The 14,674-nt window shown below is 37.3% G+C and overlaps 2 protein-coding genes across 2 annotated transcripts; both read left to right on the top strand.

Annotated features, from left to right (window-relative positions):
* Window positions 1–2,870: 2,870 nt before the first annotated feature.
* On the top strand, window positions 2,871–4,141 carry LOC145785216 (uncharacterized). Its single transcript, XM_082596903.1, has 2 exons — window positions 2,871–2,910; window positions 3,252–4,141. Exons 1-2 carry the CDS (start codon window positions 2,871–2,873, stop codon window positions 4,139–4,141), a joined length of 930 nt encoding a protein of 309 aa, XP_082453029.1.
* A 6,312-nt stretch (window positions 4,142–10,453) lies between these two features.
* Window positions 10,454–14,615, top strand: LOC145785747 (uncharacterized). The gene is made up of 2 exons (XM_082597455.1): window positions 10,454–10,625; window positions 12,744–14,615. Exons 1-2 carry the CDS (start codon window positions 10,490–10,492, stop codon window positions 13,151–13,153), a joined length of 546 nt encoding a protein of 181 aa, XP_082453581.1. The 5' UTR covers window positions 10,454–10,489; the 3' UTR covers window positions 13,154–14,615.
* The last annotated feature ends 59 nt before the right edge of the window (window positions 14,616–14,674 follow it).

Below are 14,674 nucleotides of genomic sequence, written 5' to 3'. Positions count from 1 at the left end.
ACCCCCAACGCTTTGCCGTTTTCTCTGATGTGCGATCCACACAGCTACACTACAAAGAAACACAGTACCGTACATTTTTTTCCTTTTTATTTCTTTGTTTGTGTCAGACAAAAATCCAAGATGAGTTATACACTATCTGAAAAGTGTTTCGGTGCTCGTAGGCTACTGGTTGTTTAATTTTCGTGGTTGCTTGTGAAATATTTACCGGACCGCAAAATATTCAACTTGTCAAAATGGACCTTTGCGAAAATTAGTTGAGTAGCTCTGCTATAGTTCATCAAGCAATTAGTTTCTAAATGGCAAACCACCAAGCCGCTTGCCGTTCGTGTTTTGAGTCAACAGTCCGCAATGACAAAAACCTCCATTTCCTGAAGGAGAAAAATGCCACGTTTGTAGGGCAGGCTATGTAGTTTGCCGCAATAAAGTGTGTTGAGTGCTCTGTCACTGGCTTCACGACACAAAATAATTACACGACAAACACTTAAAATATTGGCGTTTTCATCTCAGAGTTTTACGAGTTTCTAAATTCAAGAAATGTTTGCTACGTTCATCTAGCTGTGGCTTCACAAGCAACTTTGTTGAAAAACCAATTCCAAGCTTAATTTTATTGCAATTTGAGTACAATGTGTAAAACATTTTGAACATGAAAACTGATTTTACATCGAGATCATTAGATATCACTCCACCCAACAACTCAGGCTATTTTTTACGTTGATTCAACGTCTGCAGACTCTAATTTGTTGTCTGCTATTTGCCGTAGATGGTCTGGGAAAACCATCAGCCGTAAGTGGCACTTATCACATCTTGCGACTTGACAAGGTGGTTGTACAAAAACTTTTATTTGATTGCAAAGAAGCGACATGTATTTTCTGTTTGTGATGCCAAAAATGGCATATAACAAAAGATGCAACCTTATTACTGTTGGTGCAGTTCGGTAGGCGAGGGCTTCCAAAACTTTTTCCTCGCGACCCCTTTTAATCTCCAAAAATTCACGACTTCATTTTTCAACATTATTGGATCTTATAAAGCTTTGGTTTTTAACAGCCACATTACTTCACAATGCAGTAAAAGGGTTTTAAACTTCGATTCTGTTTAGATAAATTTGCAAAAATACGGGTAGACTATATTGAGTGCGACACTTAAAAGCTAACTTTCACAGCACCTTGTACAGAAATAGTAATATGCAGATTATTTTGTATGAAATTGACATACTTTCAGTGACCTCTGGAAGGGTCACGACCCCGAATTTGGAATTTGTCACGATTCTTTTCCGTTCTTTTGCAATTAATATAGGTAGTTTATTGCTGGCCAGGTTATCACTTATCACAGAGCAATTTAAACTTCTAAACAGTTACACTTTAGTGTATTTTGAAAGAGTATAACGGGTTAGAAAAAAAAATTCATGAAAATTTAAATTTCTTTTAAACGTCGTTCTTCCAATATAAATGAAGAACTTGATCATACGTTTTCTTTAGACAATGCATATCGAATACAAGAACCATTCCCGGCTGAAAATTTCCTTCTATATCAGACAAAATTTGTGATAGAATCTAAATCTGTTTCAATTCGTGGGATGTCGTATATAGAAGTGCTTGAATTACTTAGTGGCGTTTAAATTAGAAGACAGTTTTATTGTCAATGTACTGTAAAAATATTAAACTAAAGGAAATAAACACCATATTTAGTAAAATTTCTATAGCTTATTTTACTTAACCCACGTTGTTACATAACACAAACGTACAGTAGCTAAAAAACCAACTAAAATAGTTGGTTTTATGTGTTAGTCCATTCTTAGAGCTATTGCTCATCTTCAGTGCTTCGGAAAACTTTTACACTTTCTACACTTTCATCACTTAGCTACAAGTAATTATACTTAAAAAATAAATGTTTTAGCTCTGTTTACATAAAAACTGTTTCGTACTTAAAACTATTTATATAATTTGATTCTGTACTTTAGTATCTGACAACCGAGCATCGCCAATGTTTTTTTTTTTTTTTGATAAAAATCATTCACCGAACAGAAGATATTTGAAATGTCAGTGTTAATTTTTTTTTTACAATGAACAAATTAATGTCCATTTTGTATAGGAGGATTAACCTATATTTGCTACATCTTAATGTCTTATTATTACCATGAGTACAATGTCAGTGTAGAAGGGGGATACAGCTAGCAAACTAAATGGGCAGTTTCAACAACGGTAACTGCGAAATAAAACGATGCTGTTGTTTCTTGTGTTCTCAGATCGATCAACAACTTTTTCAAAATGTCTGCCAAAGAAGTCAAAAGTTTTTAAAGAGGGGGGCAATGTGCTTAAGAGATCCTCTACTACTATTATTAAGAAATATGCCGCCATATTTGCAAAAGAACACGTGTCTATCGTTGAGTTCCTGCTACACTCGACTGCCGAGAAATACAGAGAAGTTGCCCTTATTCGATCTTGCAAACTCACAATGTATAAAAGTACTTTCTTGTCATTAAGGGGTGATCGCCTCCCCACACCGAGTAGCTTTTTCAGTGTGCACTTTATTGAAGGTCACATTTAATTTTGTGAAACATTGCTCTTTGGCGACATAATGCGAAATTGTTCTCAATAATGAAAGAAATATGTTGTTGGCTAGGTGGCGTTACATATTGTTTCTTTGATCATTTATGTTGGGTGGAAATTATTATGCATAATTCTCACACATGAAGTGGATGAAAGACCGGGATAATTTTAAGAGCCTGGAACCATTTCGCGGAGTCAAGGAACTGAAGAAACATCACATGCCATTTTTTGTATAGGCCTAATGCATTGGTATTCTATTCTTATCTTTTCAAGACAGCTTCTGCATTGCATGGAAAAATCACCAAACAGTTCTCGCTTCCCCACATGGATGGCTGGAAAGTAATGGTCACCTACAGTTTAGAATGTTGGTTATAAGCCCGGGAAAAAAGCATAGCTTCTTTCGTTTTATTATAACTAACTCTAATAGTTCAGCATCAATGCAACATCTGGAAACAAGTTTCGTAGTGCGTGCGTGCACCCCTGGTTAAGAACCTCTGGTTTATGATTTTACTTGAGTTTTTCTTTTGAGGCAGTGTCAATTTAGTTGCTTTTGAAGTTGTATTCTTTCAAGGGCCTGAGCGTTTTATTTGTACCGGGTTTAAATTATCCTCTCTACAGCCCTGTTCTGAACAGTACCAGAGTACCACACATGCAGAATAAGACATAAGCACAGTTTAGTCTTTAGACAAATTGATGGGTTTGAAGGTGTTCATGGAGGGTTTGGCGTGAGAGAAAGAAATCGCGATGGAAGGCGACTACTTGAGTTCTGTGATGAAAAGGACCTGTGTGTTGCAAATACATGGTTTAAGAAAGAGGAAGGAAGAAAAGTGACTATCAGTGCAGGTGGAAATGAAACCGAAATTGACTTTGGGTTGGTATGCAGGAAAAACAGAAAACTGATCAAAGATGTGAAAGCGATACCATGCGAACTTCAGCATAGGTTGGTGGTTATCGATTTGGACAAGAAAGGTTTGAAGAAAACTGTAAATAAAAAAAGGGTGATCAAAAAAAAAGTTTGGAAGTTAGAAGATGCCGACACAAGAGAAAGGTTTAAAAAGAGAGTTGAAAGTCTAGTTCACAACGATGTAAATGATGTATGGGGATCCTTCAAGAATGGAGTTCTGCAAGCTTGCGATGAAGTTTGTGGGAAAACAAAAGGCAGGATGGATCGAGGAGATACGTGGTGGTGGAATGAAGATGTGAGGGAAGTAATTGGGGAGAAAAAAGTCGCATACAAGGCTTGGTGCAGAAATAGATCAAAAGAAACTAAGCTCAAGTACAAGCAATTGAAAAATCGGACAAAGAGAATAGTTGCAAAAGCTATGAAGAAAGAAGCTGAGCAGGAATTGACCAAATTAAAAAACAGTCCTAATGAAGTATATAAGTTTATGAAGGTTATGAAGCGGGATGGGAAAGATGTAGATGGTGGACGATGTATCAAAGGAAGGGATGGAAAACTTGGTTTCAGTGAGAAAGATCGTGGAAGAATTTGGAAAGAACATATGGAGATGATAATGAACGAGGAAAACGATTGGGATCAAAATGTGGAAGCCGACGTGGTAGCAGGTCCATTAAAGAGAGTTACTCGAGAGTGACGCAAGCAATGAAGAAAATGAAATCGGGGAAGGCTCCTGGACTATCTGAAGTCACTGTGGAAATGATACGCGCAAGTGGAGAGACAGGATTGAAAGCAATGCAGGAAATCAGTCAACGTGAGTTAGATAGAAAAGGAATGCCAAATGAATGGAAGTTGAGTGTGGTGATACCCATCTTCAAGGGAAAGGGTGATGTAATGGATTGTGGGTCATATAGGGGAATAAAATTGTTGGAGCATGCAATGAAGGTGGTGGAAAGGGTGTTGGAAAATAGAATAAGATCTGTGGTGAAGCTGGACGAGATGCAGTGTGGATTTATGCCTGGGAAGGGAACGACAGATGCTATTTTTATTTTGAGAAGGTTGCAAGAGGAATATCGGGACAAGGGTAAGAACTTGTACATGTGTTTCGTGGACATGGAAAAGGCGTTTGATAGAGTCCCAAGAAGAGTGATGGAATGGGCAATGAGAAAAAAAGTAATGCCAGAAGCTCTCGTGCAAGCCGTAATGGGTCTTTACGACGGTGCAAGGACGAGAGTTCGCGTTGGATCTGCCTTCTCAGACGAGTTTTTGGTGAAGGTCGGTGTACACCAGGGTTCTGTCCTCTCTCCTCTAATCTTTGCCATTGTGATTGATGTGATTACCGAATGTGTAAGAGAAGATTCATTAATGGAGATACTGTACGCCGATGATTTGGTTTTGTTGAGTGACACAATGGAAGATCTGAGAGGGAAATTTGAGAAGTGGAAGGAGTCGTTTGAATGTAAAGGTATGCGTGTGAACATCAAAAAGACAAAGGTCGTAATAAGCGGAACGGAAGGGGAAATCACAATGAGCAAAATTGACCCACGTGGCGTATGCGGAAGAAGAGTGATGGCAAATTCTGTTACATGTACGAAATGCAAGAAATGGGTGCATGGAAGATGTGCAAAGATGAAGAGAGTGACATGCAGATCTGGAGATGGTTTTGAATGTGAAAGATGCAAGAAGATTGAGGAAGGAATCATTGGTCCTGTTGAAAAGCTGAATGACGAAGTTGAATCAGTAAATGCCTTTTGCTATCTAGGAGATAGATTGAATGCCAGTGGTGGTTGTGAAGCGGCAGTGACTGCAAGAGGAAGGTTTGGTTGGGTGAAATTCAGAGAGTGTCGAGAGTTGTTATGTGGTAGAAGATTGCCGTTGAAAATGAGAGGAAGAATTTATACTAGTTGTGTGAGATCTGCAATGCTGTACGGAAGTGAGACAAGGTGCTTACGGGAAAACGAATTGGTGATTATAAGAAGAACTGAGAGAGCGATGGTGAGAGCAATGTGTGGTGTAAAGCTGATGGACAAAAGGAATACCGAAGAACTTATGAGCTTGCTTGGGTTGAATGAGAGTGTTGATAAGTTGGCAAAAGCGAATGGAGTGAGGTGGTATGGGCATGTTTTGAGAAGGGATGAAGATGATGTTTTGAGAAGAGCGCTAGAGTTGCGAGTGGAGGGTCGTAGAAAACAAGGAAGACTAAAGAACACATGGAAAAAGCAAGTTGAGGAAGAAAGCAGCAAGGTGGGCTTGACAAGAGAGGACGCGTTAGACAGATCGATGTGGAGGCAAGGTGTGAAGACGATTGCGGCACTTGGAGGTGAATCCGGCCACCCTCGGTAACGGGGACATCACCGGATTAAAACTGGACTACTACTACTATAGATATGGCGCTACACAGGTAAAAACTGTAAGCGAATTATTACATAGATTCTTTTTACAAAAGCGTATAGGCTACGTGTTTAGATTTATTCTTCATTCAAAAAATTGGATTGCATGATTACGCTGGTGCTTCCTTTAAACAAACGTTTTACCAAAAGCAATAAATAATTAAAGACAGTTCGTTTATAAAGATTAAGGCTATGGAGCACAGCGCTAAGCACGTAATAGGCCTACCAGAAAAAGATGAAATTGGTCGTCTCGCAGCCAACGCAATCGCATTTTGTGAACCAATTAACCTACATGAAAAATAGCTTACATATGGTTTGTAAAATGATTAGACCACATGCCCTATATTGATTTGCTTTTTTTACTTTTTGATAAGTTATCAAGAGTGTCATTGCGTCGCAGTACGTGAAGCAAAGCATTATGGGATAAAGTCAAAAAACGTAACTGCTTTTGAGAAATTGTCATTCGGCAAGTTTTCGAAACTTTCCTCAATTTTGTTTAGTAAAGTTAGTCAATAACCAGCAAGAATTTCTAATATATTGTAACTCTGTAGTCTATAACTACAAGCAGAGCATAATCTATTCCCGAAGGTGAGGAGTTTGATGTGAAAGACTGTGCTTTGCTAACGTATAGCAGTCAGCAGATAAAAGTGGATTCAGTGGATTGTTTTGCAATTAGGTGATATACGATTACGATGGTACGCTCATACAGTTTAGTAAGCATAGTTATGCCTAATGTTATACTATCCCAACTTATAAGTTTACGTTCTTTGTGATTATGTCAGTAACAAAACTATTGTCTAAAAACGGTAGATAGAGTCTATAGGCTAACTAGAGGCTTCAACAGCTCGAGTGTGGTTTCGACTTGTTACTATATTATTCTACTCAAATGTGCTTGTATGACGAAAGTTTTACATAGTATAGGTTATTTTCTGCTTGTTATGTCTGCACATCTAGAGCGTTTGGATCGTTAATAAATTCAAACGAAGATATTGTATGAAAAGCTTTGTGACAAACTTTCATCTCACAAGTAGGCTACAACAGAACAGAAGTGGCAGAATCAGCAGAAATGGCAGCAATTTTACTACAAAGATTAGAATTACAAATTATCGTAGTTCCCGCTTATTAAGCCCACAGTTGATAGGCCCACCCGCTTAATAAGCCCAACTAGGTCTGGTCCGGAATTACTTTCATTTATTTCTGTAATGAAAAAACCTGCTTTACAAGCCCAAAACTCTGCATAATAAGCCCAATTTTCTATTTATTTCCTTGAATTTATGACTTAGGCGTCACAATTTACTAATGAATTTTTCGTTTTGCTTTAGACGGTTTTACGTTTTATTACGTCACTAACTCAATTCATAATTCAGCTATGTCGGCACGAACCGTTTAACCTGAATTTCATTTCACTGGGTTGTACAAAACAGGACTTGCTGCTGACAAAACTTGCAAAAACCTCAACTTTCGGGAAGAATCGATCGTTGTGTACAGTTGTTAACAGATTTAGCAACTTGTAGCCATAATTCGTTCACGCTTATTAGCCCAAAATTGTTCGGTCCCAAAGTGGGCTAATAAGCGGAGATTACTGTATATTACCAATTTACAGTAAGCAAAAATACCCGTTTTCGAGCTATTATTTCGAGCTGAAAGCCTATATCAATAATAATAACAACAACATTTATATTACGCCACATCTATAATGCAGATTATGCTCCTGGGCGCTGTACATGACGATGGTGATGAAATAACACGGTACGGTACTTTCAGTCATAAAGTGCAGTGAAATAGAATGTTTTAAAGTGAGCTTTAAATTCATTTACATTTTCAGCTTCTTTTGAACTAATAGATAAATAATTCCAGAAACTGGCTACAACAATTGGAAAGGTGAGATTTCCACATTGCGTCTTACATAAAGAGTTACCCGCATAAGAGCAATTGGTCTTGAGAACGCAACGTTTTGGCAGGTTTATAGCGTACAAATAAAGTATCAAGTAAACCAGGAGCAAAAAAATGGAAAACTTTATAAATTAATAGACATATGCTTTGAAGCGTGTGCGATATCATAGCCACTGGCGAATATAAAAAGGAATGGAAAAAGCCAATTATGCGAAGCAGTCGAGATAAACCTGTCACCAGTCTTAGCCACAACCAGACAAAACAGTTTGAAGTCATATTGAGCAGCATAACTTGCTGAAGTAAACTTACGATAGAACTTCAGCATCACACCAGTACGGTAGCCTAAGTAGTAGGCCAGCTCATGAGTGACAGAGTTTCATTAAGTGGGTTTGCTTGTATAGTTACTGTTTAGCACCCTATTGCTAAAGACGAAAGCAATATTAGTCTACCACATTTTGCAAGTGTTAGTGAACGGTTTACTTAGTTTACCAAAGAGCGTAATTTACTTTTCAAGCAGTAGCAGTAAGTTCAATGTCAATTAAATTCAAACAACTCAAGCAGCTCTATAGCATATAAATAGACAGAGCTTGATAATAAACAGAACGCTGAGCTAGAATACATTACGTCACAGATGATCCTATATTTTTAGGCATTAGGCTGCCGTAAAAAAGTACCAAAGTAATGAGGAACTACATTTCTGCTCAAAGTTAAGCGGCCTGTGAACAAAGAGCCATAGTCTATGTCTAGGATTTGCTAAGCTATTGGATCGAAACTTTTACAGTGAAACTAAGTTTTTGAAGACAAGAGTAGATTAAAGCATCCGGGTTATTGTAGCGCGGTTTTGAACAAAAATAGCCGCTTGAATGGAGCTACTGAAATAACTTTTTTTCAATCTTTCTTACACCACGGAACATTTTTTGTATTAAAAAACATCTTGCCGAACACCACACGAAGTACAGATGGGTTGTGGATAGCTTAGCAGTTAGCAGTGATTCGAAGAAAAGAAATCGCAGGAGTTTTTCGCCAAAACGAAACAAAGAACGGTATTTCGAAATATTTTTCTGTTGAGTAGTCTCCTAGCACCGCACAGTTGAGTATTTGGTAAATCTTTGGCACGTGGTTGGTTTCGTTTCGAGTTAAAAATAGTTTTTCTTTTAAACTGAAAAAAAAATGAAAACGAAGAAATTTTAATTATTTAATTACAGAAAGAAACAAAACAAAAAACTGCAAAATTTTGTTTTGAACAGTTTTAGTACGAAGTCTGGAAATATTGTGTATATGTGTTTCTCCCCAAAAAATTCAGATCATTACAACCGAAATGGTTAAGCAATATAACAATTTTGTTTGTCGTATTTCTTTGGTGACGTCCAAGAAAGTAGACCACAATTTTATAGATTGAATCAAATAATCAACTCAAAAGACAGCTGTTGTTCCTCTGGGAACTAAAAAATGTATTAAGTTACAGAGTAACCTACGCATCGATGACGTCATGAAGCAATCAGACATCACTTAAGCTTTTTTTCTTCTCGAAACGCTTTTGGTAATTATAACACTCCGGAAAACAACAAAGACAATACCAATTGTTGTTTGTTAAAGAAAAATTGTATATTGTTTCTACTCCATTGTTTTCAGGAGGATATAAAATTGAAAGCAAAGTTCAACCGCGTAAAAAGTGTTTTGTTCAAATGTACTGTATGAATTTTGTCTTTTAATATGGAAATTAACTTTTTGGCCTATCGGTATGTCGATTATATTTGTTGTTTAATCCAACTGAGTGAATTACATTTTCAGCTACAAAAGAATTTTTACGTATCCGTTGTCTCAACGTTAATATACTTGCAGGCACCGCATATTTGTACAATGCGTGTTCTCCAATATCTAACAGTGTAACAAAAAATGAAGGCCCATGCTGTCATAGCGTCCATTGTGTCGATTCTAGCTTGTCATTAAATGTCTTGCCTAGACCAACCGTTCTGGAATGAGGTCGAACATGTTCAACAATAATTGCTTTGCAAAGAATATTTTTGTGAAGTCTTCGGCTGTCGGCCCACTGCTGAAATTACCAATGTAGTGTGTTTCGTTTCAGTTATTTTCATCTTATGTAGTTAACTCTCTACCTGCGTTCTTTCAAATTATGTTTTAGACATGTTACTCGGTTTCAATTTATTTTGCTTTTTTTTATTAAACCTTGAAAAGCGTTTTCACTGCACTTTGAATTGGGTTAGCCGTTTTAATAGAACTCTTCATGTCTCGGTTTGAAGTAGAGTGTGGCAGTAGCACAGATGACTTAAGTTTATGACTATGGTTGCATGAGGCGAAACACAACACTGTAGGAAAGATTGTTTCACATTTTAAGATTCAGTTTGTTTTTATTTCTGACCATCACAACGAAAAAACAATATATGACAAATATAGCAGTGGTCAAGAAAAAGGTAGAAGCGACAAAACGCGGACGTTATAACGTGCATGATACCAAAGCAGGACAATCAGTTTAAAATATGGCATGGTCGCAACACCTCATTAACTCATACATTCTGTGCAATTAATGAGCAACATCCTTATTATAGCCTACTTGATATTGCAATTGCTTGAGCATGCTGTAAGGCTAAAGAACACAAGACTCACTATTTAGTATAGGCTGTTCACTCACTAGTGCCATGTAAGCTTTGAAATCTGACAATCATTGAACATTTGCAGATTCACGTGCATTGGCCGGTACACAAATTTAAGACAAAAAAAAGAAAAACTTGTTACCTGAAAAAATGAATTTTTTTAAATCTGCAAAATATAAACTGAACGGAAGCAGCTCGAAAACAAAAGGCGAAAAAAAGCATGAACAAACTGAAAGATTTCAAAAGTTTGAAGCCGCAGACACTTTGGACAATAAAGCTACAGAAGGTGAGTGCTTAAATCAGTGATTCCCAAACTGTGTGCCGCCATTCTCGAGTGTGCCGCGAATCTTTTTGGAAAAGAACTGTAGGAATATTTAAAATAAGGCATGCAGACATGCTTATGCGACTTAACCCTATCTCAGTACGAGCTGTTTTCGTACGCGGAAAGTACGTCACGGGCTATCTTAGCCCCGTGCTAATTAATCGCTAATAACGGGAGCTATGAAAATCACAGAGCCAAAATATTTTACAAGATGATAGCCATGTGTATTGTGCGCATAGGAATTAAATTTTTCCAACAAATTCATTGAAATAAAGTGTTTGAAATGAAAAATCGTCAAGAAGTCAGTTTTCATTCTAATTTCCAGAAAATAGTTTCGAAATCTACGTAAGTGTGCCGCGAGCGTTTTATAATTATCTTAGTGTGCCACAAGCTGAAAAAGTTTGGGAACCACTGGCTTAAATCATCCTGAGCAAGCAATAGAGGTATCGTGTGTAAGTAGGCTACTGCTTAGCCTACCCGCTGTTCACAAAACAAAAAATCTTGCAATCGATCACTTAAGACAGCTATATCCAACCGTGATGCCCACTTGAAAGATTTATACCTCCCTGTTAATGTGTCTCCCCTTTCCACGCCAGATTGGTGATGATTTCCAGACTACACCAAATAGTTACCAAAGAGCAGCCAGCCTTCGATTTCAGCGGTAGATTTTACTGAGGAATGGATAGTGCAGCGGTAGACCTCACTTTTGGTAGACCTCACGCTGTTATAATAACAACACAAAAAGTGTCGATGTTATAACAAAATCAATATAACAAAATTGCTATAATTGTTACTATTGCTACATTCTGGTTGAGTTCAATGGAAGAGGTTGAATAGCTTATGTAGCCTATTCTACTTTCATTAACACTATCTCATTGCATCGTGTTTTTATGTTACGGTACTTAGAGCATCCCACTGCATTTACTTGTCAGCAGTGATGTACGCGCATACAAAAAATATTGACGCCGTCAGCGTAAACGCAACCGTTCGAAAAACCATACGCCGTATGCGTCAACGTAACTTGTAAAAAAAGTTGGCGGCGTCAGCGTCAGCGCATACACTAGCGTAAACTAATTTTGTTTGCTAGGTGCCAAACATTCACACGGTATAAACCACTCGAAACAAACAAGTTTGATTTTGAATTTCCACGAAGATACACAAGCATCTGAAAGTGTTCATCTGACATTTTGCTGTGCTTTGGTTCCCATATGTCTTTGCCCATTGAAAACATTCTTTCAACTGCAGCGCTGGAAGGTATTGGCGTGTTGTAGCGAAAAAAATACATTAAAAAGTATGCGTTGACGCTATGCGCTTAAAAAACGTGAAAACTTTACGGCGTAGCCTCAAGCGCAAACTATCCAAAAAAATGTGGCCGCAAGCATTAGCGTAAACAAAAAGTCTACGCCGCAAGTATGCGGCGTAGAATTTGCGGCGTATACGTACATCTCTGCTTGTTAGCACTTTTAGCTTAGCACTTTTGTAGCTTAGCACTCTTGCCTGTCGTTGCCACTTTTGAGGTAGAAATCACCTTTTTATCGCTATCGCTCTACTAGTGTCACGCTTATACATAAGATAAAGCTTTGGTAGAGAGTCTGCTTTGTTGAACCATAGAGAAATAAAACATAGTAACTTTAGCGGGTTTAGCATACTTTATTTCACACAAAATATAACATAATTAAATAAAATAAACGAAAACGTTTGAGTTTATTTAATTTAATTATGTTATATTTTGTGTGAAATAAAGTATGCTAAACCCGCTAAAGTTATACATAAGACTGTCTGAAAAAAGTGGCATCTCTTTTATGAAGTTGCTTATCGTGACCCGGCCATGACACCATAAGAGTATTACCTTCAAGTGCAAAAGTGAACGCAAGTCCTACAACTGTAGCAGCAAGTGAACAAAACGTAGGCGAATTGTCGTTACAGCCAAAGTCAGTATATTATAAACTAATTCTACATTGTGCACTTTATTGACTTTTGTCATGGAATCTTGTGAGTACACAACTGGGATTAGTGTACAACTGTGCATCCTCTCCTAGTCCTACGTATACGCCACTGTTAGTGTTTATGTTTCTTTTGCAGCCAAAGCCTCGTCAAGTGATGTTAACGAATCTGACAACAATGGAGTCATTTGCTGCTTACGCATCCGAAACAAAACTTCTTTCCCGTTGAAACTGAAAGAAACAGAGAAAAAAAGTATATTCCCAAATGAAGTGAGTGACGGTGATAGCCAATTGGTACGTTTGAGAAACGATCAAGCTGCAGTGCAAGCCGTTTATATGGTTGAGATAAAGAGCAAAGAAGAAGGAACTAAAATGTGCGAGTTTAAGATCGAAATTATCAACAACGTAGATGCTTACGAATTCATTGTGGATTGGATGAATCTCAGCGAACTCGAGGGAATCCAGTTAACACCAGTTTCAGCAAGTTTCGCCCATCCAGTAAAGTTGGGCAAAGACGAAGAGTTAGTGGAAATTGCATACAATCAGTAAGCTGATATCAACACAATTGTCTTACAATGCAGAAAGAACTTCTCTTTTATAGCCGTGGAAAAACTCTTTTATAAAATCAGTTTTTAGGACTTTTTACCGTGTTTTATAAAGAATCTGACAAAAAGGTTTACTTAGTTTAAATACAAGTTGTGCAATGTGCATTATTACCCATTTTCATATAACCACTGAAACACCTTTGGCATAAAGCATAACACTCCATTCAACAATAAGCTACATCTGAAATACAGTATTTAGTTTAAAATCATAGAACAGTTCAGTTGAAACGTAGGCCACGAACAATGGAAGAGACAAAAATCAACAGTTTTTGCCAAAATGAGACGTAATTGTCGATTTTTTTCTTAGGGCGGGCAATCAAACGTTTTTGAGACAAAAACATTTCCAGATTTTGAAATATTTTGTTTCGACGCAAAAAATTTGGTCATAACTTTTCTTCAAATTAAATATTTCTTAAAAATGCTACAGGTTGGTCCGTTTCGAAATGGTTCTGTGCTTCCTTTTTAAATGGCAACAAAGTTGTGGTAGCCTCGATAGAATTTGTTTATGAGCTTAGATTCACGACCTACCATAAAATAATAATCACAAACGTTGCTGCTTTTACGCTGTTGGAAAAACATCCGACAAACCTAAGACTAGGCCTACCGGTAATTCAAGTTGAGAAAAATACATTATGCTAAGTTACACCGCGTTTTAAGTAAAGTAATCTTATTCAAAGCTAATATTCGTGCTTATTTCTTAATGTGGTTCATGGTCCAAGAAAGAATCTTGCGTATTTGTAATCCCAACTGAACTAACACTAAAAATCTTCACTGCGGTATGGGATGATTTTCAGTAAAACAAGTGTCACTTTAGTTTCGTGATCTTGATTTGAGCCCCAGGAACCGAGGATTGAACCTTGATCGGCCCAGATTAGCGGTGTTTTACAAATAATCCGAGAGGCTTCTATGTCTAAAACGGTCAGTTATCATCTCATCATCCAAGACATATAGAAGTTTTGCTCCAAGATGGTCCAATCGATGATGTCGTTTTGTGAAACAGTTGAAAGTGGGTCTTCTAGACGTGAGTGCCAGAAGACTCTTTGAAATGCACTTTTTTACTGAAAATCAGAGTTGAAATTGAGCTAAATGGTATTAAAATTCCAACGCTTAGCGAAACTGCAAATGAAACTTTTGAACTGGTGCAATTGTAAATTTCTTACACTTTTATTTTTTGCAAAGTTTCTTTGTCAAAGATTTCACGCATCGTCTGATTGAATCAGTGTATAAAACCTATTCAATGTGTGGTGAGTAGAATATCGCAATGCATTTTAGAAATGTCAAGGTCATGCTTGTGTAAAACAATGTGATGAAATGGACAATTTTGTGACTTGTTTCAGTGATGTTGTGTTACTTTGCTAATTTTCATGTTCATATTTTTTGAACTTTCATTTTAATAAAATGCTTGATGACAATAATGACATGACAAGACATGAACAAGACATTTCCCATTTATCACTTTGAACGG

The sequence above is a fragment of the Aplidium turbinatum genome, chromosome 16 (assembly GCF_918807975.1).
Source record: "Aplidium turbinatum chromosome 16, kaAplTurb1.1, whole genome shotgun sequence".
NCBI classification, from domain to species: Eukaryota; Metazoa; Chordata; class Ascidiacea; order Aplousobranchia; family Polyclinidae; genus Aplidium; species Aplidium turbinatum.
The sequence above is the reverse complement of the archived record's forward strand: the minus strand, read 5'-3'. Positions and strand labels throughout refer to the sequence as shown.